The 21,841-nt window shown below is 43.2% G+C and overlaps 1 protein-coding gene across 3 annotated transcripts in view; it reads right to left on the bottom strand.

Moving 5' to 3' along the window:
* UBE2V1 (ubiquitin conjugating enzyme E2 V1) overlaps window positions 1-21,841 on the bottom strand; it is a 31,785-nt gene that overhangs the window by 2,152 nt on the left and 7,792 nt on the right. The window contains exons 2-3 of one of the 3 annotated variants that reach the window (XM_025853277.2): window positions 10,977-11,125; window positions 675-800 (exon numbers count right to left, since the gene is read on the bottom strand). In XM_025853277.2, coding sequence (XP_025709062.1) covers window positions 675-800; window positions 10,977-11,125 — 275 coding nt within the window. The other 2 variants (XM_073884002.1, XM_073884000.1) reach the window with 2 other exon arrangements.

Genomic DNA, 21,841 nt, shown 5'->3' with positions numbered 1-21,841 from the left:
ACACAGCAACAAGGCTCATCTCTTTTTCGCTTTTCTTTCAAGTCTTCTGAATATCTCAAAACAAAGGCTTAGCTCACATGATGCTTAACGTGTAAAACCCTTCAACGCTCGCTGATCTCCCCTTTGAACAAGAAAGCAGGTCTCAAAGGCTCAAAGCCTTTGGCAAGAAACCTATGGAGGAAGAATTTATTAACATCACTTTGATTTTGTAGTATTTATTACTGCCACTACTGCCTTCTTATGACAAGTGAGATTGGTTTTCCATTTATGGTAATAAAAATAAATTTAAAAAGCAAGGCCATTAAAGGGGAAAAAACAGCATGTATCATAAGTAAGGCTCGGGAAGTACGAGTATGATCCTGGACAGGACTTTGCACCTCTGTGCCGCAGGCTCCTCATCTCTGCCTCATGAGGGTGCATCATGAAGACAGAATGAGCTCCTATCTCAAGAGAGCCGCACAGTGTTGGCCCGGGGTGAGTGTGGCACGAACAATGATTTAAATATAGCTGGGGAACAGGCCCTCACCCCGAGTCTGCGTATGTTCATACTGTGGTATATTTCAGCATCAAGCAACCAAGAAATATATGGACTTAGGGCCACAGCGCCCCTGATGTTTAAGTACAAAGCATTTCTCAACCCAAAGGAACAAGTATGGGCAGGAAAAACAACTTACCACTCCATTAGAACTATTAACTCCATTCATATTAATTTTTGTTACAAATCTTACAAAGGGGGGTGCTTCTGGGTATTTAGGTCCACATTCTATTTTAAGGCTGTATATTCGGTTTTCATAAATTGTCTGGAAAAAAAGGTACAGAGATGTCAGGCAATTACAAACTATGAATTCAAAAAGGCAGATCTTTTGAAACCCCATTTATTCCTGCCTGCAGAACTGGTGCACGTGCTTCCTTTATACAGAGTCTACCTGTTACCTGTGAAGTCAGTAGTAACTAGTCCCCACACTAGTGTCTATGAACTCTTATCTCGGGGGAATACAAAGAAAATTTACAACAGTATCACTGAAGTTTCAAGTTAGTATTATTTAAGTCCAATCAGATGGACTTGTTTGTACACTAATTTCTCTACTTTGCAGAGCCTATCCTGTGCTCTGGGCAATGCTGCGTAAGAGGCATTCTTTACTCTGGGAAGCCACACTAAACGTTTACTCACACCAGGGTCATCAGCCAATGCATTCACTACCACCATGTGCAAAGCACAGAACAGGAGGCTCTTTGGAAGAACTTCAAAATGAAACACAAGTTAGGGGGTGCGGGTGCAGATGCGAGAGCCGCTTTCCCACTACCTCATTACTCTGTGGCTGTGTGCCGCACCCTCTCTCCCCGCAGGCTTTACATCGACCTGAGAGATTACAGGCATGTAGTGGGTGAGGTGGGCAGCCACGGATGCCAGGCCCGCAGAGGAAAAGACTGTCCTTCTTCAAACGTCAACCACGGCTCTGTAGAAAAAACTGGAAAGTCCAATTCCCCATGGCAGTGAACTTTTCCCTGTTAACTTCCACCTGATGAGCAGCAAAATGTGCTGTCAGTAGCAGGCTGTTCCATCTGCCTAGAGTGCCCTGCCTGCCCCCCCTTCCCGAACTACCGCACATTCATCAAGACCCAGTTCAAACATCACCTGCTCAAACGTCACCCAGTTCAGTCATCATACAGGTTAGTCCATAGCTTTCTGTCCTACATGAAGTGGCAATGTTATCATTTACATGTCTAAAGACCACCCTGAAAGGTGACGTGTCCCCATTAGGTCGGCCCCCTCGAAGGCAGAGGCCACTCCCCTCCAATGGGTCCCTGTCCAGGACACCAGTGCTCCTGCCTTCCTCAGTGCTGCCTGCACAAGTAACCGCTCCTGTGTAAACAGCAACATCTAGCTGTCTTTGGGGGGAATCAATTACAGAAGATGTGATTTAAATCCTAGAAAACATTCCGTCTAAACGGTGGTCTAGCCCTAAGAAAAAAACTGGAACATATTTTAAGATTCAGAAGGCATTCATAATATACCCATAGAAACCTTTCACATCCACTTAACAGGTACTCCAAACTGTGACAAACCTAAACTCAGTTCTGGATTTCCACCCGCCCTCAAGCTGCTCTTCCTCTCTTCCTTTATAAATGGCACCGCCACCTGGCAGTTAGTTAAAGCAAAACCTAGCAGCCAGCCACAATTCCCTTTTCTCTCACCCCCTCCCTTCTAATCAAAAGGTCTTAGCTTCCACCTCCAAGAGCGATCCCACACCCACCCACTTCCCTCTACCACACCCTTCGTCTCAATCACCTGTCTCTGCTCTTTCTTGCTTCCCCTGCAATCTGTTCTCCAAACAGCAGCCTGGCTGCTCTTTCAAAACCAAGAACTTGACCCCTCCAATGGCAGCTAGTGACCCAAGAAGGAAACCCGTGTTCTTGGATCGGACCCTGCGCACCCCCGCCTTCCTCTTTTTCTTCTTCCTCTCCATCTAGCCCCAACTTCTCTCTACCTTGGGGCCCCGACACCAGCTGCTGTTCTGGGTCCATCCTGCAGCTCTCTGGCTCAACAGCACCTTCTTCTCAGAAGTCCTCCTGACTCCCCATCTGAAGTCTTCTGTCAGACCTCCCTTGATAAACTAAGAACAAGGAGGGTGAGGGCCTCAACAGAACTGGTACTCAAATGTTCCTTGACTCGAATATTGCTCTTTGTAAGTTTATAAAATGAATAGCTTGCTGCAACTAAGGTGCTCCCTCAGAAGACAAAAATTCACTGCGTCAACATGACAAGAAGGAAGCAAACAGGGATTTATGGAAAATATGATAAAAGGTCTACACTCAGCGCCTAGCACAGTCTCCATCAGCAACTATGCACTCGGCAGTATCTGTTGACTGCCTGGATCCCAAGTTCATCTCTGGATGTCTGTCCTACATTCATACTCAATGGTTTTGTCACACAATTCAGATAGAGTTTCTTATATAAAATAGTCCCTGGGGGCATGGGCTTGTGGTATCAAAATCAGTTAGGTCTTTTAAAAAATACTCGATATCACATTTTGGAGGTTCTGATGCACCAATGTATTCACCTGCCAGTATGTTTTGTGGCTTATCAGTCTCGAAAAAATTTCACTAATCATTCTATCTATTAACAACAGCATCAAAATGGCTAAGAAGGTGAGCAGCTTGGTAACAGGATTCTGATTATTACATATTTTAAATCTTATTACTTTCGACACTATGAAGTCTAATTTAAAAATGTGCATCCTATGACTAACTTCTTAGAAGGCAAAAAATACCAAACTTCTGACCATTGATGTTCAACTGGCAACTTCACTGGAACACAGTAAAAAATGCCTCAAGTCAAGTGAACGTTGACACCTGAAGGATCATTAAAAAGTATAAAGCAAGACTTCTGTAGAAAACAGGTTCTGGTTTTCTTTTGTTTTGTTTACTAGTGTTCCAAGACCTGCTTTGTAAAAAGGTTTCACTGAAGAAAGGAATTATGCCTGGAGAAGAACTGTCAGAACATTCTGTCTATGAGGAACACTTCTCAAGATTCATTATCTGATCATGAAACACTTTCCACTTTATTGACATGGCTTGAGCTTCATGGGGCAATTTGGCAGTGCCTATCAAAATGCGGAACAGGCATGCTTAAACCAGCAAGACTATTTCTAGGAACTTCCTACAGGCAGACTTGTACTTATACACAAAAATGTGAAGCATTAAAAAAAAAAGTGAAGCATCGTCTGCAATAGCAAAAATAACTATAAACAATCTAAATGTCCACCTGCAAGGGACTGGCTGAACAAATACAGCATATTCCTAAAATTGGATACTTTGTAGCCTTTTCAAAGGCTGAGGCCCAGACACACACATGGAATGACTGCCAAGACATGCATGGGTCTTGGTACAGCCAGCCAGTTGGAGAATATGTGTAAGATATAAAAGCAGACAGACACCCCCCTCCAACTGAGGCTATGTTAATGTGCACACACGTTTCATCCACTAGACACTACAGGCCCGCAGCGTAAAGATGACAAACTTTTCCTGGGCCTAAAATATATATACGAGAATCGCAGCCGAATCACGATGAAAAATGTCAGATAAATTCCAATACAGACATTCTACAAAATACCTAACCAGTATGCCTCAAAATTGTCAAGGGCAACAAAACCAAGAAAAACCTGAAACTGTCACAGCCACGAGAAGCCCAGGATATGATAATAAAAATATAATGTAGTATCTCAGATAGGATTCTGGAACAGAAAATAGACACAAGGTAAAAACTAAGAACACCTGAATAAGACATGGACTTTAGTTAATAGTAATGCATCAATATGGGGCCACTGGTGGTAACAAATGTACTATCCCAATATAAGATGCTAACAACAGGGGAAACTGGGGGAGGGGTACACATGGAACTTTCCATACTATCCTTTTACTTTTTCTGTAAGTCTAAAAGTATTGTGAAATAAATGATTCTTTAAAATGTAGGAGATATGAGAAAAGGAAAAGGTACTGGTTGCAAAAATGAGAAAATCACAAACTGTCAGTATATAAAAAGTTGACTCGGGTCAACCAGATGACCACTACTCAAGTGAAATCTTGAGCAGGCGTACTCAACTTATGTGCGCTGTCCAGGGTGGGCTTGTGCTGTGTGAGAACAAGGTGTGGGCCCTTCAAAGTGAGAAAGTCTACATGGCTCTGGATGAAGACAGGGAGGAAAATGCACAGGAAGAGGTGTGGAAGGAGATGGACAGGATGCTGCTCACAGTTCACCTGGAGAGCAGGGATATGGCAGTTAGGGATGAGCCAGGAAACAAGACACAGCACTAGGCATTTTAACACAGAATTTAACATAGGGAATTGGTTAAACAGGTGTCACTGGACTGAAAACACAAAAAGGGAACCTGAGCTAACACAGAGGTAACCTGCAGAAAACAGGTGGCACCCCTTGAGGCTGGGGGAACCAAGGGAATAAGCCAGTTTTTCAGACCTAGAGGCTCAGGGCCAGAGGTCTCTAGAGTTGAACTCAGACCTCTGAGGAGGGGGCGCCACAGGCCAGCTCTGGGAGTGCCCCCAAGAGCTGGAGGCTGCTACCCACTACTGATGCCGGGATGAAGGGCCATTACCAGAGTGGCGCAGAAAGAACAGGCAAACAAGCAGAAGCAAGTCCCTTCTCCTTGCCTCTCAGGCGCTCTCCTGTGTCTCTGACTGGAGGAACCTAACAGGGTGCCAGCTGGCAAAGGAAACCTGTAGTTTGCAGAGTCCCAGCCCCAGTATCCAAAAGCAGAGCTGAGGAAGTTGGGCTTGGAGCTTAAGTGGGCATCTGTGCACCCCTCCAGACAGTGACAAGACACAATTTTCCTCTGTACAGAGCCTCTCCCTCTTGCCACCACTCAGGGTATCCTGCTGAGTGAGCCATCAGACCAGTCTTCAGGCAACATTAACTATTCATTTCTCCAAGTCAGTGCTAGTGCCACTTAGCATTCTAGGTTCTAGAATATTCTAGAACCTAAAGACTAAATTGTCCAGCTAACCACACAAACCCAATATAAAATATGCAGGAGAAAGGAAGCACTTATTCCTTCCTTCCCATTCGCTTTCTGTTCCTGTCACGTCAGCCTGCAAGTGCCCCTCATCTAGGCCATGAGAGCTGCTCTGGTTTCCAGCGTCTTTCAGTGTCCCCAACATTGTCACTGCCTCCTGGGACCACTCCTCCCGGTGCTCGGTTCTGATGGCTGTGCCCCCCATGTCCTCCCAGCCCCAGGGCTAAGCTGTTGTTCCCTGCAGTGTTATCTCTGTGGTCCCACAGTGTGCCTTCTCTACTTTTTCAGGCCAACACTAATTTGATCAACTTCCTGTATTAAATTCTCTCTGTTGAAATACCTAGCGTGGTTTCTCTTTTCCTGACTAACACAAAGAGTTAAGGGGAACAAAGTGAACTTCTTACTTTACATACTCTGTATTGTTTGAGAATTTTTATGAAGATATATTCATGTATCAGACATGCCACATAAAGCTGTTTAAAAAGAGATCAATATGCACTGATATGGAAAGACATCCACCATCTGTCAACCATCTGTTAAGTGAAAAAAATGAAGTTGCAAAACATTATGCATAGCAAGGTCTCATTTTTATTAAAAAGGATATGTACTTATGTTTGTGTACCCAAAGCAAAAGCCGGTAGAAACACACTCATTCTGTGGGGAATATAATGAAATGGGGGAAGGATTACCTTCCTTTTACCTCACACATTCCTGTAATTATGTTCTGTTCTTAAGCATGCATACAGTATTTTTAGATAAGTACGTGTATAAACACACACCCACGTTCTAACCCGCACCTAAAAACATTATCTTGGACAACCCCAGAGACACAGTGTTTCTCAACCACAGCAATTTCTGCCCACCCCCCTCTGGGTGGGGTGGGAATTAGGCAACATCTGGAGACATTAATGGCTGTCACAACTGGGGGAGGGAGGTGCTACTGGTATCTGGTGAGCCGAGACCAGGGATGCTGCTAATCCCACAATACACAGCACAGCCCCACAACAAAGAATGATCCAGCTCGAGCTGTCAATAGCGCTGAAGCTGAGAAAATGCTCTGTAACCTGGCTATTCTTAGCGCCTCTGGGGTCAGAGTAGAAATAATCCACATCTAATGCTGTGGACAACTGGACATTTGCCAGAATTCTGCAAAGGGCACTTGGATGAGAAACTTCCTTTTAGGTTTGGAGAACTTGCTTTCTTAAAAAAAAAAAAAAATCAAATAGCTAACACACATATAATTAAAGCAACTTAGAGTACAAAAAGGTATGTGGTAAAAAAAATCGATCTCCTTTCCACCCTGGTCCCGGCTAGCTAGATCCCTTTTTAAGAAGGCAACCACTGTCACCAACTTCTTTCACGTTCCCCACAAAGTACTGTAAACACAAAGAAGCACAAGTATATGTGTGACTGCTTCCTCTGCCCCCCACTCCTCCCCACCCCAGTGGCAGCATATCCTATACTGCTTTGTACCTTTTTTCACTTAAATATCATGGAAATCATTCCATTTCAGGACACATTATATCTGTCTCTCTTTTCAACAGCTAAACAGTACATACGATGGTCCACTGGAAGACTCTGCGGCGGTTTCCAATATTCTGCGACTACTGAAAGCACCGCATTCAGTAACTGTACATACAGGCCTTCGGGTAACACATTAAAAAAAGCTGAGTAAATTCCTAGAATTGCTGGATCACTTTTTTCATTAATAATTTTTATTGTTATGTTAAACACCATACATTACATCATTAGTTTTTGATGTACTGTTCCATGATTCATTGTTTGTGCATAACACCCAGTGCTCCACGCAGAACTTGCCCTCTTTAATACCCATCACCAGGGTAACCCATCCCCCTACCCTCCTCCCCTCTAGAACCCCCAGTTTGTTTTTCAGAGTCCATCATCTCTCCTGGTTCGTCTCCCCCTCTGACTTACTCCCCTTCATTCTTCCCCTCCTGCTATCTTCTTCTTCTTCTTTTTTTCTTAACATATATTGCATTATTTGTTTCAGAGGTACAGATCTGTGATTCAACAGTCTTGCACAATTCACAGCGCTCACCATAGCACATACCCTCCCCAATGTCTATCACCCAGCCACCCCATCCCTCCGACCCCCCACCACTCCAGCAACCCTCAGTTTGTTTCCTGAGATTAAGAATTCCTCATATCAGTGAGGTCATATGATACATGTCTTTCTCTGATTGACTTATTTCACTCAGCGTAACACCCTCCAGTTCCATCCACGCCGTTGCAAATGGCAAGATCTCATTCCTTTTGATGGCTGTATAATATTCCATTGTGTATATATACCACCTCTTCTTTACCAATTCATCTGCCGATGGACATCTTGGCTCTTTCCACAGTTTGGCTATTATGGACATTGATGCTATAAACATTGGGGTACACATACCCCTTCAGATCCCTACATTTGTATCTTTGTGGTAAATACCCAGTAGCGCAATTGCTGGATCGTACGGTAGCTTTATTTTCAACTGTTTGAGGAACCTCCATACTGTTTTCCAGAGTGGTTGCACCAGCTTGCATTCCCACCAACAGTGTAGGAGGGTTCCCCTTTCTCCACATCCCCGCCAACATCTGTCGTTTCCTGACTTGTTAATTTTAGCCATTCTGACGGGTGTGAGGTGGTATCTCATTGAGGTTTTGATTTGGATTTCCCTGGCTGGATCACTTTTGATGGAGGATTTTGAGTTATACAGTCACAAAGATACAACAGGCAGATGGGTTACTTAAGTGCTCTATTTAGATACTTTAATAATTACACTGATATTCCAGAGGCCCAGCATATGCCTTGTATGTTAGTCATAAAGCAGACTGGTCACAGGAAGCACCTAGAAGCAGACAGTTTTCTTCTTTGCTTTTAACCTTGGGGAGCCAGGGCAAGCATAACTATAGGGGTAAAAAAAAACAGTCAGTGACAAGCATTGGCGAGGGTGTGGAGAAGCAGAAACCCTCATGTACTGCTGGTGGAAACATAAACTGGTGTAGCCGCTTGGGAAAACAGTCTGACCGTTATTTAAAATGTTAAACATAAAGTTACCATATGATCCAGACGGTTCAACTCCTAGGTATACACCTAAGAGAAATGAAAACTTATGTCCATACAAAAACCTGTACACAAATATTCATAGCAGCATTATTCATAATAGGCAAAAAAAATGGAAAAAATCCAAATGTCTATCAGCTAGTTAATGGATAAAGAAAATATGGTCTATCTACACAACGGAATATTATTCAGCCATAAAAAGGAATGAACTACTGGTAAGTGCTAGAACATGTATGAACCTTGAAAACAGTAAAAGCCACTACAAGAGACCACATGCTGTGTGATTCCATTTATATGAAATGTCCAGAACAGACAAATTCATAGGGACAGAGTAAATGAGTGGTTGTCAAAGGTGAGGGAGGGGGGTGGGGAACATTTTGGGAGCGAATGCCAATGGGGAAGAAAGTTTCTCTCTGGGGTAATGAAAATGTTCTGAAATTGGTGACAGTTGCACAATTCTGAATATAAAAACCACCGAACGGTACACTTTACAAGTGTATTCTACAGTAAGTGGATTCTACAATATGTGAATTACATCTCAGTAGAGCTACCATATTCATATATATATATATATATATATATATATATATATATATATATATATGAATGTGTGGAAAGCACCTTGCATACGGTAGCCACTCATTATAAGGGAGGCCCCTGTGGAAAGAGTTAAAATGAAACCCAAGATAATCCAAGGTGTTGTAGGTAGAACAAAATATTTCCAATGGAATTTGGTGGTTCACTTTGTTCATTTGTCGAAGTGTATAATTCAGTGGTATTTAGTGTATTCGCAATGTTGTACACTAGTTCATTCTTAATTTGTTAGAACCTGAAAATCAGTCTGCTAATGAACAAATCTACTGAACAACTACCCCATGCTGAGTCATTTCCAGGTGCTCTGGTGAGTTAGGAGGAGGGAAGAATGGTTCTCATCCTCAAGAAACTGGAACCATTCTTAGGCAGAGAAGAAATGCAGTGAAGGAAGTCATCACCACACAGTGGACTTCCAGAGATGGCAAGAAATGACCTCCATGAAGAAACAAGCTTTCTAGATCAAGTTTTCCCCAGCATTTAGTAGATCCAGAAATCCTGGTTTTCAGAGTTTTTTTTTTAAAAGATAAATGAATAAAAACAGTAAACTGAATATTTTTCTTTAACCCAAAAAACAAAACCATGGGATCAAAGATGACTCAAGAGGTAATGTTAAATGGCAAAGCCAGTCATTCACCAGAGTGTTTACGACGGTCCAAGATGAACAGCAGATTTTCCTAACACTTAATGAGCATGACCTTCTTCCTTGTTTCAGTCGGGGTCACATCCCACATGTCTTTCTACTTCCCACAGAGCTGGTGCAGAGCCTGTGCACGCAGTGAAAAGAATGCATGGCCACCATCATCTTCGAGCACAAGCGCACACAGGAAAGGTCCTGCTACATTCAGGCAGAATCTTCCATTGCCTGAAACAAGTGTCACATCACGGGAATCTATTTCCTTACTCCTACCTCATATTACTACTAACACTCCGGCTAATTCTATAACGGGAACAAATGAAATCTCAAAATCTAAACAGAAGGGAGATAATGTAGCACAGGGTTAGGAGCACAGGTTCTGGAGCCAGAACCCCCTTGGGAATTATCAGCTCTGTGACTTTGGGCAAGTAACTTTACTTCTCTGAATCTGTTTCCTCACCTGTAAAATGGGATGGGACGACACAGTAGTAGCCCCTAACAAGAGGTTCTTGTGAGAATTCAATGACATTTCTTGGGGGTTTTACTATGTACATATGTACTGGCATTATGAAGCCTGGGAACTCTCACAAATCACGAAGCTCTAAAAGAGAGGTCAATTTTCTCATCCCCATTGTCCTCTGTCTTCTATGCAAAGGCCTCTGGGTCTCACAGTGCCTGCAAGAGACCAGGGCCAACCAGACAGGCAATCGCCTTTGCTGAACAGCCCCATTAATTAGGATATGGGTGCATGGCAGACCCGGGAAACCGTGAATGAAAACCACAACCACGAAGGCTTTCCAAAGTTCATTTGGACGCTGTCTTCAGAACATTGCCTGTATCTGGAGACTTATTATTTGATAAGCCCAAGAGTTTGTTCTAAAGTACACATGGGGGTGCAATGACCTCACACCTCCCTGTCTACACTGCCATGTAAATTCACACTATGAGTCTAAACAGGTTTTTGCTTACCATGTAGAGGGATTAAACAGCATCAGAGGAGGTTCAAATATATAAACTGAAACTGGTCAAAAAAGAATAGCCACATTTCAGAAAATATACCATTGGTGAGTTTTTTCCGTGATAAGGCTAATATTTCTTAAAAGGAGGCACAGTGAATTTAAGACATTGACATTTATAGCCGTAGCTCGACGCTTACTCTTGGAGGCCCAATTATCATCCCTGTCCATCTTGTAAGTGTCATGTCTTCGTCATCTTCTAGACCCCAGCTAACTGTGCCATCTCCTACTCCTTTCTGGCCTTCTTCCAGTTCTTCCAACAGTCGAAAATTGCGAGGGACTTTTACTCCTAAAATAAATGGAAAGAAATTCAAGATACTAGCAACTCCAGGGGAACCTGTAAGGCTAGAGCTGGCTGCTTGTTATTACTACGTGGAAATAAAGATGCTAACATGCAAAAAAATGGCTGAAAGTCGTCGTCCCTCAAACTTGCTTACAGAGCTTCCAGTACCGACCAGTGCGCCCACAAGGAAGGGCCATGTGGTTTTATTTCAGGTGAAGTGACCACTGAATCAAGTCTAGAAAGACTACTCCCCCCACCCTGGCCCCACAGCTTTGATAAACTTCATCAAGAGTTTACGTGTCAAAATGCTGATCAGTTTGGGTCCGTAACAGATGAAAACCACCAATATCAGTATCATGAGTAATAAGTGCCTTGGAAGAGAAGAGGCTACTGCTTTTGTTTCATTCTTATTACATATTTCTGAGGCTAAGGGTGCGTGCATTTGTTGGAATGACACTCAAACTACCTCAGGAGGAGAGCCAGCCGCCATGCCACATGAAATAAAAATGGTATCCTCTTGATCAGCTAAGAGTCAACTGAAGGCGTCAAGGATAAAATTTTCAATTAGTCAAGCCATAGTTTCTCTCTTATGAAAAAGCCAAAAGAGGGCGCTCATTCTCTGATTTACTTGTTTCCAAAAAATCCCAAAGCCTGGCAAGTAGCTCATGGAAGAAATCACACAAACACATCTCATAGGTTCAAGCTACTATACCTGAGTTCAGATTGAGGCTTGAGCCATTTCTGGGTGTTTTCCAGAACAGAACCGAAGCATTGGGGCCAGGTGGGGGATGAGGCTGTGGGAGGGCAGGGAGAGCAATTTTTTTCCTGTGCTTGGGCATCAAGCAACTCTCCTAGGGATGCGCTCCCAACCAATCCTACCTGCGTCTCCCCTCCTCCACCTCCCTCCCTGGCATTTGAACAATTACCTCTGGGAAAAAACCCTCAAATTCAGACAAATTATAAGCACTTTTTTGTCTTGAATGCTGAGCCTCCAACTGGCCAGACTCCCTGAGGCGAATAGCACTTACCACGTAGCCGTGGAGAAAAACCCACTGGAGGGACTCCAGACTGGGAGGTGTTCCCAGTTTATCTCATTGTTTCCCAAGGTGGGACTCCTGCTACTGTATATTCAACTGGAGTAAATACCTGAGCATCTGCTATAGGTCGGGCACTTTTCTAGGCAATGAGGAATAAGCAGTGAACAAAACAAAAATGCCTGCCCTCGTGGAGCTTACATTCTAATGGGAAACATATAATCACAAAGCAAAAATACAAATTATATAGGATGACAGCTGGTGGAGTTTTGGAGCAGGAGTAGGGGGAGTAGCTACAATTTTAAATGGGGGTGATCAAGGAAAGCCTTACTGCGAGTAGGTGTCATGAAGTAAAGACCTGACATGAAGGAACATGACCTATGCACAGCTGAGGGGAGAGTCTTCCAACGAAGAAACAGCAAGTGCTAAGACCCTCAGGTAAGACTTTGCCAGGAATGTCAAAGAACAGCAAGATCCCAATTCAGCTAGAAGCGGGTCAGTGAGATGGAAGAGCAGTGGATGGTTAAGGACTCCAACTATTACTGACCTGAGAAGACACTGGAGTTGTGAACAGAGGAGTGACGGGATCTGACTTGCTTTTTTAAATAGATCCCTCTGACTGCTGTGTACAGACTCCAGTGAAGGGAGCTACGGCCTATTGTAATAATCCTGGCAAAAGAAAACATGGCTTGGACCAGTGAAGGTGGTGAAAAATAGTACAATTTCAGATATCTGGGAGGTATACACTGGTAAGATTTGCTGCCAGACTGCCTGAGAAGCACAAAAGAGTAGTAGTTAACTACTCTGGCTTCCAGGCTTTTGTCTGAGCAAGTGGAAGGGTGGAGTTGCTAGTGGTACATTAGAGAATTTTAGGTGGCAATAAGTGAACACTTCACTTTATAGTTCTGTATTCATTTTTAAGAATAATTTAAGGCAAGTAATACTATACTAACTTCCCATGTACAATGATGGTAAAAAATTTCCTTTTACCATAAATGTAAGCAAAAGAGTCGGTTGATTGAAGATAAGAGTAAACGACACAGACAGTACTTTAAAGGAAACAGAATAAACTGGAAAGCATACTTGAATGGCTCATTTGTAAAACACTGGCATTTTTTACAAGACTTTATTTATCTATTTGAGAGAGAGAGATCACGAGCAGGGGGAAAGGCAGAAGGAGAAGCAGACTCCCCATTGAGCAGGGAGCCCGACACGGGACTTGATCCCAGGAGCCTGGGGTCATGACCTGAGCGGAAGGCAGACACTTAACCAACTGAGCCCCCCTGGCGCCCAAAGACTGGCATTTTTAATCTAAATAGTCAACTGGATTATTCAGCTATCCTGGATTGTGTTCTCTAGCAAACACAAAACTAAAGGATGTTTGTGATGTTATAAGCAAAATGCCAGACAATACAACGTCTTTTGTCCAGAGAGTTAAATCTGAATCTTAGTAATCCTAACTAATTTGCCTGGGCAGCAGAGCAGGGAGGGGGCTCACTGTGTAGAACTACTGCTGTTACTACTGCTTAATGTGTAAGCCTGCACGAACGAAAATGAATACCAAAGGAACACAGAATCATACGGAGAGGAAGACTGATAAATATCACAGATGGTGTAATACGCTGAATTGTGTCCTTGTAAATTCATATGTTGAAGCCCTAACTGCTAGCACCTCAGAACAGGACAGTATTTGGAAATAAGGCCTTTAAAGGCGTGATTAAATTAAAATGAGTTCATCAGGGCACCTGGCTGGCCCATAACGTAGGGCATGTGACTCTTGATCTTGGGGTTGTGATTTCAAGCTCCATGTTGGAGGTGGTTTACTTAAACACACACACACACACACACACACACACACACACACACAAATAAAATCTTTTAAAAAATATAAATAAAAGGGGCTCCTGAGTGGCTCAGTCAGTTGAGTGTCTGACTCTTGATTTTGGCTGAGGTCATGATCTTGGGAGTCGTGGGATCGAGCTCTATGTGGGGCTCCTCGCTGGGCGGGGAGCTTGCTTGGGATTCTCCCTCTACCCTCCTCCCCACCCCGCCGGTGTGCATGCTCTCTAAAAAAAACCCAACAATACACACACACACACATATATAAATGAAAAATAAAATGAGTCCATTAGGATGAGCCCTAATCCAATTTGACTGGTGTCCTTATAAGAGGAAATTTAGACACACAAAGAAACAACAGGGATGCACGAGTGCATGGAGAAAGACTGCGTAAGGACACAGGGAGGGCAGTCCTCTGCAAGCCAAGGAGAGAGGCTTCAGAAGAAATAAACCTGTTGACACCTTGAGCTTGGACTTCTAGCCTCCAGAGCTGTAAGCAATTAAATTCCTGTGTGTGTGTGGTACTGTTACAGCAGCCCTAGGAAACTAACACAGATGCTAGGTGACATTTTAAAAGAAGCTTAACAAAGTTGAAAAGGTTAGAGACCAAGACAGTAACAGCGGTAATCTCCAGGTGCAAGGATTATGGGTGATTCCAACCCCTTTCCTGTATTTTCTTTTTTAAATCATTTTATTTTTTTCATCATGGTAAGTGTACTCTAATCCCCATCCCCTACCTTTTCTGTATTTTTCTGATTTCTTTTACATGATCTCAGTATTTGCAAAACAGAACACTTAGGAACTATGCCAACTATACTCTAGACAAGGTCCTACGTCTGGGCTTTCACATTTGCTATTCCCTTTGCCTGGGACACTCTTCCCCCAGATACCCATCAAGCTCCCTTACCTTCTCAGGGCCTCACTCATATGAGTAGGAATCTCACTTAATGGTTTTCCCTAAGTGACTAATTTTACGTAAGTGATCCATGTTTTTTAATATTGTTAAAACTTGTTCAAGACAAATGCACAATGGCAAAGTACAACGGTTGCCACAGCTAAGCCCTTCATTACTGAATGGAAGCTATGTGTGTGACCTCTATTTGAAGTTGCTCTTTTTGGAAAGATGAAAAATGTGCCTTCTTGTGCCAGGTATTTAAATCAGGCTGGATTAACTATTTCTGATATGACTATTTCTCTTGTAAGTTTTAGCAAAACTTTGTGGCTGGAAATATTACCTCTTCATTAACAACCAGATCTGATTAGGGAATCCTAATCCAAAGATCACAAGCTCATTGTATTAGTTTCAAATAGTGAATTCAAGTTTTATATATGTATATATATATTTTTTAAGATTTTGTATTTATTTGACAGAGAGAGAGACAGCGAGAGCAGGAATACAAGCAGGGCGGGTGGGAGAGGGAGAAGCAGGCTTCCCACTGAGCAGGGAGCCCGACACAGGGCTCGATCCCAGGACCCTGGGATCATGACCTGAGCCGAAGGTAGATGCTTAACAACTGAGCCACCAAGGTGCCCCTCAAGTTATATTTTTCTGATGTTTGATTTCTACTTGTGAAATGGGGAAAAATATCCTATTATTTAATCCTATACTTCCAACAGACATTTCTATTGGATTAGACATTCAGTTAAAGCCCATGTACACAAGTGAACCAAAGAAATAAAGAATCAGTTCAACTTATTTTAGGTTAGCATTTGGAACAAAGAGCATCACACAGGACAAAGCAGTGTACAGTTCTTGCAGTACTGACATTATAGGATCATTCAATTTGATTCAAGTTATAAAACAGGATTCAGAAACAGTTTAAGGCACGCCTGGGTGGCTCAGTTGGTTAAGCATCCAACTCTTGATCTCAGCTCAGGTCTTGATCTCAGGGTCGTGAGTTCAAGCCCTGTGTTGGGCCCCACGCTGGGCGTGGAGCCTGTTTAAAAAAATAAAAAACTTAGGATTGGCTAATGTCTATTAGGTAGTCAAAAAATATTCTAAGCGGGAGCTGGAACATATATATAAATATCAGAATAACTATACCATATACTGATGAATTACAATAAGCATTCATTCCATTTGAACAGCAGTTCTCAAGTTTTTTGGTCTTAAGACCCCTTTATACTCTCTTAAAAATTACTGAAGACTTCAAAGAGACTTTGTCTATATGGGTTACAGCTATTGATATCTGCCAAATCAGAAATCAAAACTGAGAAATTTAAAAATATTTAATTCATTTAAAACTAACTACAACAAATCATCACCTGTTGAGATAAATAACATATCTTATGAGGTAACTAGTTTCCAAAGAACAAAAGAAAATTAGTGAGAAGAGTAGGATGGCTTTACAAATTTTCTTTAATGTCTGGCTTAAAATAGGGAGTGTTAAGAACTGAGGTGAGCTGGAGAAATACATGTCCTTTTCAAAGGGGACAGTCACTCCTTTGGTCTAACCAAGTATCTGTGGGTCAAGTTCTGCTTATGGACCACCACTGTACATGTGGGGACACCTAACTGTTCTCAAGAATCTCTTTGATCCCTAACATCCTAGATTCACCTCAGAAAGTATTTAAAACCCTTTGTTCTGTCAAAAGGGTAAGTAAAGACTGATAAACACTGTGCTAATCTGGCACTGGGTGGTTAAGTACTCTGTTAACCTTTATTTAGCTAAACACTGAAGTCCACAAACTCAATAGTTTTAAAAGGGAACCGTCACTTGGAATTCATATTTACTAAGACATAAACTTTTATTTTTACTCAAAAACTGACTAAAAGCAGAGTTTGGAGAATAATAACAGCTAGCAGAGGTCAGGGAATTATAAAATTATAGCGTGATTCATTTAGTTTTTTTTCTGATATTTACACAAAAGTGGCTAGTTAGCATCTAGTTAACTGGTTTACTGAACTCTCTTTGGTAAGGCACCATTCTGGGGTACACCATGTTTAATGTGTGTAAAACTCTCACTCCACACTTCCAAGCAAAAAATCCACATATTTCAGGACTGCAATTTAAAAAAGTTTGCTAGGAGGGGTGCCTGGGTAGTGAGTCGGTTAAGCGTCTGCCTTTGGCTCAGGTTGTAATCCCAGGATCCTGGGATTGAGTCCCCGCTTCCTTTCTTCTGGTGCCCTGCTCAGCGGGGAGCCTGCTTCTCTCTCTCCCTCTGCTTGTTCTCTCTTTCAAATAAATAAGTAAAATCTTTGAAGAAAAAAAAAGTTTGCTAGGCTTTTTACCTGCTTGTCAAAATTTCCCTACACATAAATTTGTCAGTAACATATACGTACACAACTTCTTTCTGTGCAATAATACCCAACACTTATCCAATACCATGCTAGACCTTTGAGGGGCTGGGAAAGAAAAACAGGAGTCTCCCAACTGGAGTATAAAGTCTCACTATGAAAACAAGATACAGGGGCGCCTGGGGGGCTTAGGCGTTAAGCATCTGCCTTCAGCTCAGGTCATGATCCCAGGGTCCTGGGATCGAGCCCCGCATCGGGCTCCCTGCTCGGCGGGAAGCCTGCTTCTCCCTCTCCCACTCCCCCTGCTTGTGTTCCCTCTCTCGCTGTGTCTCTGTCAAATAAATAAATAAGATCTTAAAAAAAAAAAAAAAAGAAAAGAAAAGATACACAAGCACAACGCTCAACGGAACAGAACAATATCAAAATTGGATGAGAGAAACATAACCTATCACAGGACAATGTTTCTTAACCTTTGTGAGGGTCCCAGACCCCTCTGAATTTGATGAAAGCTAAAGAGGTGGAGCCATGCTACCAAGAGGAACAGGACTTTATCCCCAGGGTCACTAGGCAGGAGCCGCAGAAGGCTCCAAGTAGGATGAGAGAGAAGGTGACTCTCCTGAATAATGTTCAGGGTGGGCTGGGAAGGATGAGAGGCCAGGTTAGGGATATGCAACCATCAATGTCTCAGGAGGCAAAGCCAGAAGCATTTGCTTAGAGCAAATATTGTGGCAGAACATCTTATCAAGGGGCCAAGGGATGGGAAACCGAAGGAATGTTAAGAGGGGCGCCTGGGTGGCTCAGTCAGTTAAGCGTCTGCCTTCAGCTCAGGTCATGATCCCAGGGCCCTGGATCGAGCCCCACATAAGGCTCCCTGCTCTGCGGGGAGCCTGCTTCTCCCTCTCCCTCTGCCTGACCTCCCCCTGCTTGTGTGTGCTTGTGCTCTGTCAAATTAAAAAAAAAATCTTAAATGGGAATGTTAAGAGATTTAAGGCAGCACATATTAATTTGCATGACTGCGGCAGTGGTTCCCATTCTTACAATGTGACATAAAAACAACTGGCCTGTACACAGCAGACTTTACATAAGTATTTGTTGAAAAGTCCAAAACTGGAGGTAGGGGAAGAGGATAAAAAGGCATGCAAACCCCATTTTATAAAGATAAGCACACAGGTGCCTGGGTGGCTCAATCAGTTAAGCGCCTGATTCTTGATTTCAGCTCAGGTCATGATCTCAGGGTCTTGAGATCTAGCCCTGTGTCTGGCTCTGCATTGTGCACGTGAAGCCTGCTTAAGATTTTCTCTCTCTCTCTCTCTCTCCTGTGTGCTCACTCTGCCCCTCCCAGCCCAAAGAAAAGCACAAGGCCACCCATGCTTCCTTGTATGGTATAATGATCCTTAGATGTCACAAACATACAATCATGAGGATACCTGGTCTACCATTCTGTTATTTATTTTTTTAGGATTCTAGTTTTATTTATTTTTAAAAAATTTTATTTATTTGACAGAAAGAGACACAGCGTGAGAGGGAACACAAGGAGGGGGAGTGGGAGAGGGAGAAGCAGGCTTCCCGCGGAGCAGGGAGCCCGACGTGGGGCTCGATCCCAGGACCCTGGGATCATGGCCTGAGCCGAAGGCAGACGCTTAACGACTAAGCCACCCAGGCGCCCCAAGATTCTATTTTTAAATAATCTCTACACCCAACGTAGGGCTTGAACTTGCAACTGTAAGATCAAGAGTTGCATGCTGTACCTGAGCCAGCCAGGCGCCCCATTCCATTTTTAATTTTTTTTTAAAGATTTTATTTATTTATTTATTTGAGAGAGAGAGAGAGAGATAGAGAGAGAGAGAGAGAGAAACAGCATGAGAGGGGAGAGGGTCAGAGGGAGAAGCAGGGTCCCCTCTGAGCCGGGAGCCTGATGTGGGACTCGATCCCAGGACTCCGGGATCATGACCTGAGCGGAAGGCAGTCGCTTAACCAACTGAGCCACCCAGGCGCCCCCATTCCATTTTTTAAATGCTCATTAGAGCAGTGGCTAAGTTATCTCCCACAAAAAAGAATCAGAGTGCACTCTAGAGAAAATTCTATAATCTCTCCACAGAGGATTAAGAGCAAGATCTGGGATCAAGTCCTGGCTCCGCAGTCTCCTAGCAATCTAGCTGTGTGACTGTACCAGCTACCTTGAGCCTCCGGACAGAGATACCATCACTCCCTGACACTATGGGGGGCAAAGAAGAATCGATGAGATAAAACCTGTAAAGCACTGTGTGTAATACCTGGCAGAGTAATGTTTCTATCGAATCACTTTCATCAGCACATTGTATCACCCACCATAAAATAAAAACCCAAACCCCTCACCTGATCCCATACCCCTTCCAGCTACCATCTCATTTCTTTGTTCCTTCTTAGCAAAAAACCCTCCGAGGGGTCGTCTAGACTCCTTGTCTGTCATTCCCCACCTTACCTGCACCTATCCTCATCGGCCTTTCTGTCTAGTCACTCACCAGAACAGCTCTGCCAGGGGCACCAGGGGCACCCTCTAGCCAAATCCTGGGGCAGATTTCAGCCTCCACCCCAGAGCTCCAGTGGCAACTCCAGGGGCTTCCCTGAGCCTCAGGTTCTCTTCGTACCTCACTGGCTCCTTGGCCTCCCCTCCCTGACCTCCAAATATCGACTGCCTGGCCTCAGGGCAGTCCCCACGCCTTCCCTTTTCTGTCTATTCTACTCCCCATCCCCAAGCGATTTTACCGAGACCTAGGAGGCTGGTAGTGACTTTACAATTTACATTTCCAATTAACTGTCTCCCTGACATCTCAGTTTAGAGGCTTATGAGGCCTCTCCAACTTAAAACACTTCCAAACAGAACTCCTTTGTATTCCTCAAAAAAAAAAAAAAAAAAAAAAAAAAAAAACCTACCAAAACCACCCACACCCCAATCTCAGTATATGGCACAAACATTTACCAGATTGCTCTGGCCAAATATCTTGGAGTCAAGATGAGAAATCTTTCCCTTACACCCCATACTCAGTCCATTTCCAAACATATTCCAAATATGGTCATTTCTGCCATGTCCACTGTGATCCCTGTCGTCCATGCTCCCTCAGCATCCCCACAGGTTGCTCAGCCTACTGGCCTACACCTACAGTCTAGTCTCCAGGGTGAGCTTTTTAAAGTAAGTTCGCTCCTGTCACTCTCTCAGCCCTCCCCTGGCCCAGCACACACCTGACTCCTTAGGGTGCCTCCTGAGCACCATCTGTGTCTCCAGCATTCCCTGCCACCCACTCCTTTGCTCCCTGTCCTCCCTCAGCCATACCCACCTTCTTTCAGTTCCTGAAGGAACTGGCAACTTCACTTTCTGCCTCACCCTGGGATTCTCTGAATGGCTGGTAGGCTGACTCTCTTATTCCTCACTAAGGTTGAACTTCCCATTCCCTTATCTTGCTTTGTTTTTCTTCACGGCATTGGTTACCACTTGACATTTTAAATACATTCATTTCTAATTCATTAGCTGTTTACTGTCTCTCCCATCTGACCATAAATAAGCTCTGTGAGAGTAAAACTTCATCTCTTTTGCTCACTGCTAAATCTTCAACCCCTCAAGGAGTGCTTTGCCAGAGTATGTGCTCAAATGCTTGTTGACTGAATGGGTGGCTGGGTGTTAGCGAGGGATCTTATTTCAGAACGAATAATGCTCCATGTCACAAAACTCTAACTCTGGTTTATTTCTGAAAATATAGCATGGAAACATTCATAGCACTATTAAGAGAAAGCCTTAATATCAGAAAGATTATCAAAGTATGGATTTTAAGTAGCTGAAGGAAAGTTATACACTGAATTCGGAATGATCTTGAGAAGAAGTAGAAATCTTACTTTAGAAGCCACGCAGTCTACAGAGGTCTTCTCCCCGACATCCCTTTACCCTTACCCAGTGTCTGTGCTGGACCTTTTCTTTCTCTTTACATTTTATTTTCTTTCCTTTTTATCGTCTGACTCACTCTCGGAGCTTCTCGAGCTAGAGCTGTGACTCATTCAATCCTGCCTCCCCAGAATCTGGTGTGTTACCTGGCATACAATGGTGCTCAATAAATGTTTCCTGACAGGAGACACAGCACTAGCTCTTCCTTTCCTACTATAAACTCTAACATGGTCTACTGTGGCCAAAACACTGAACACTGATACCATGTAACTGAGAAACCTAATGTCTTTTATTTTGAGATTAAAAACTGGTAACTAGTTTTATCTTTTTAATCAAGTACGATAGAAACTTTCAGGGAAATCTACATTTTTTTAAATGATGGAAAACTGGTTCTTTACTCAAATCACACAAGTCAAAGGATTCTTCACTACAAGATGACCTTTGTTTTACAAAATATATATGAAAGCATGTTACTGATATTCTACACCATTTAGAAACTGTATACAAAGTTAATACATCAGTATTTTCTACAAGGCAAGCGCATTTAACTCCAAATAGCCTGACTACATCCTAGTGCTAGAACTTCAGGGTCTATATAGGGACACAAATCCAAATATTGGTGGAGTTCAGGGGCGCCTGGCTGGCTCAGGAGGTGGAGTGTGTGAGATTCTTGATCTCGGGGTTGTAAATTTGAGCCC

Source organism: Callorhinus ursinus, unplaced genomic scaffold (assembly GCF_003265705.2).
Source record: "Callorhinus ursinus isolate GAN/ISIS: 27379988/994484 unplaced genomic scaffold, GSC_fseal_2.0 scaffold53, whole genome shotgun sequence".
In the NCBI taxonomy this organism is placed as follows: domain Eukaryota; kingdom Metazoa; phylum Chordata; class Mammalia; order Carnivora; family Otariidae; genus Callorhinus; species Callorhinus ursinus.
This window is presented reverse-complemented; position numbering and strand designations above follow the sequence as displayed.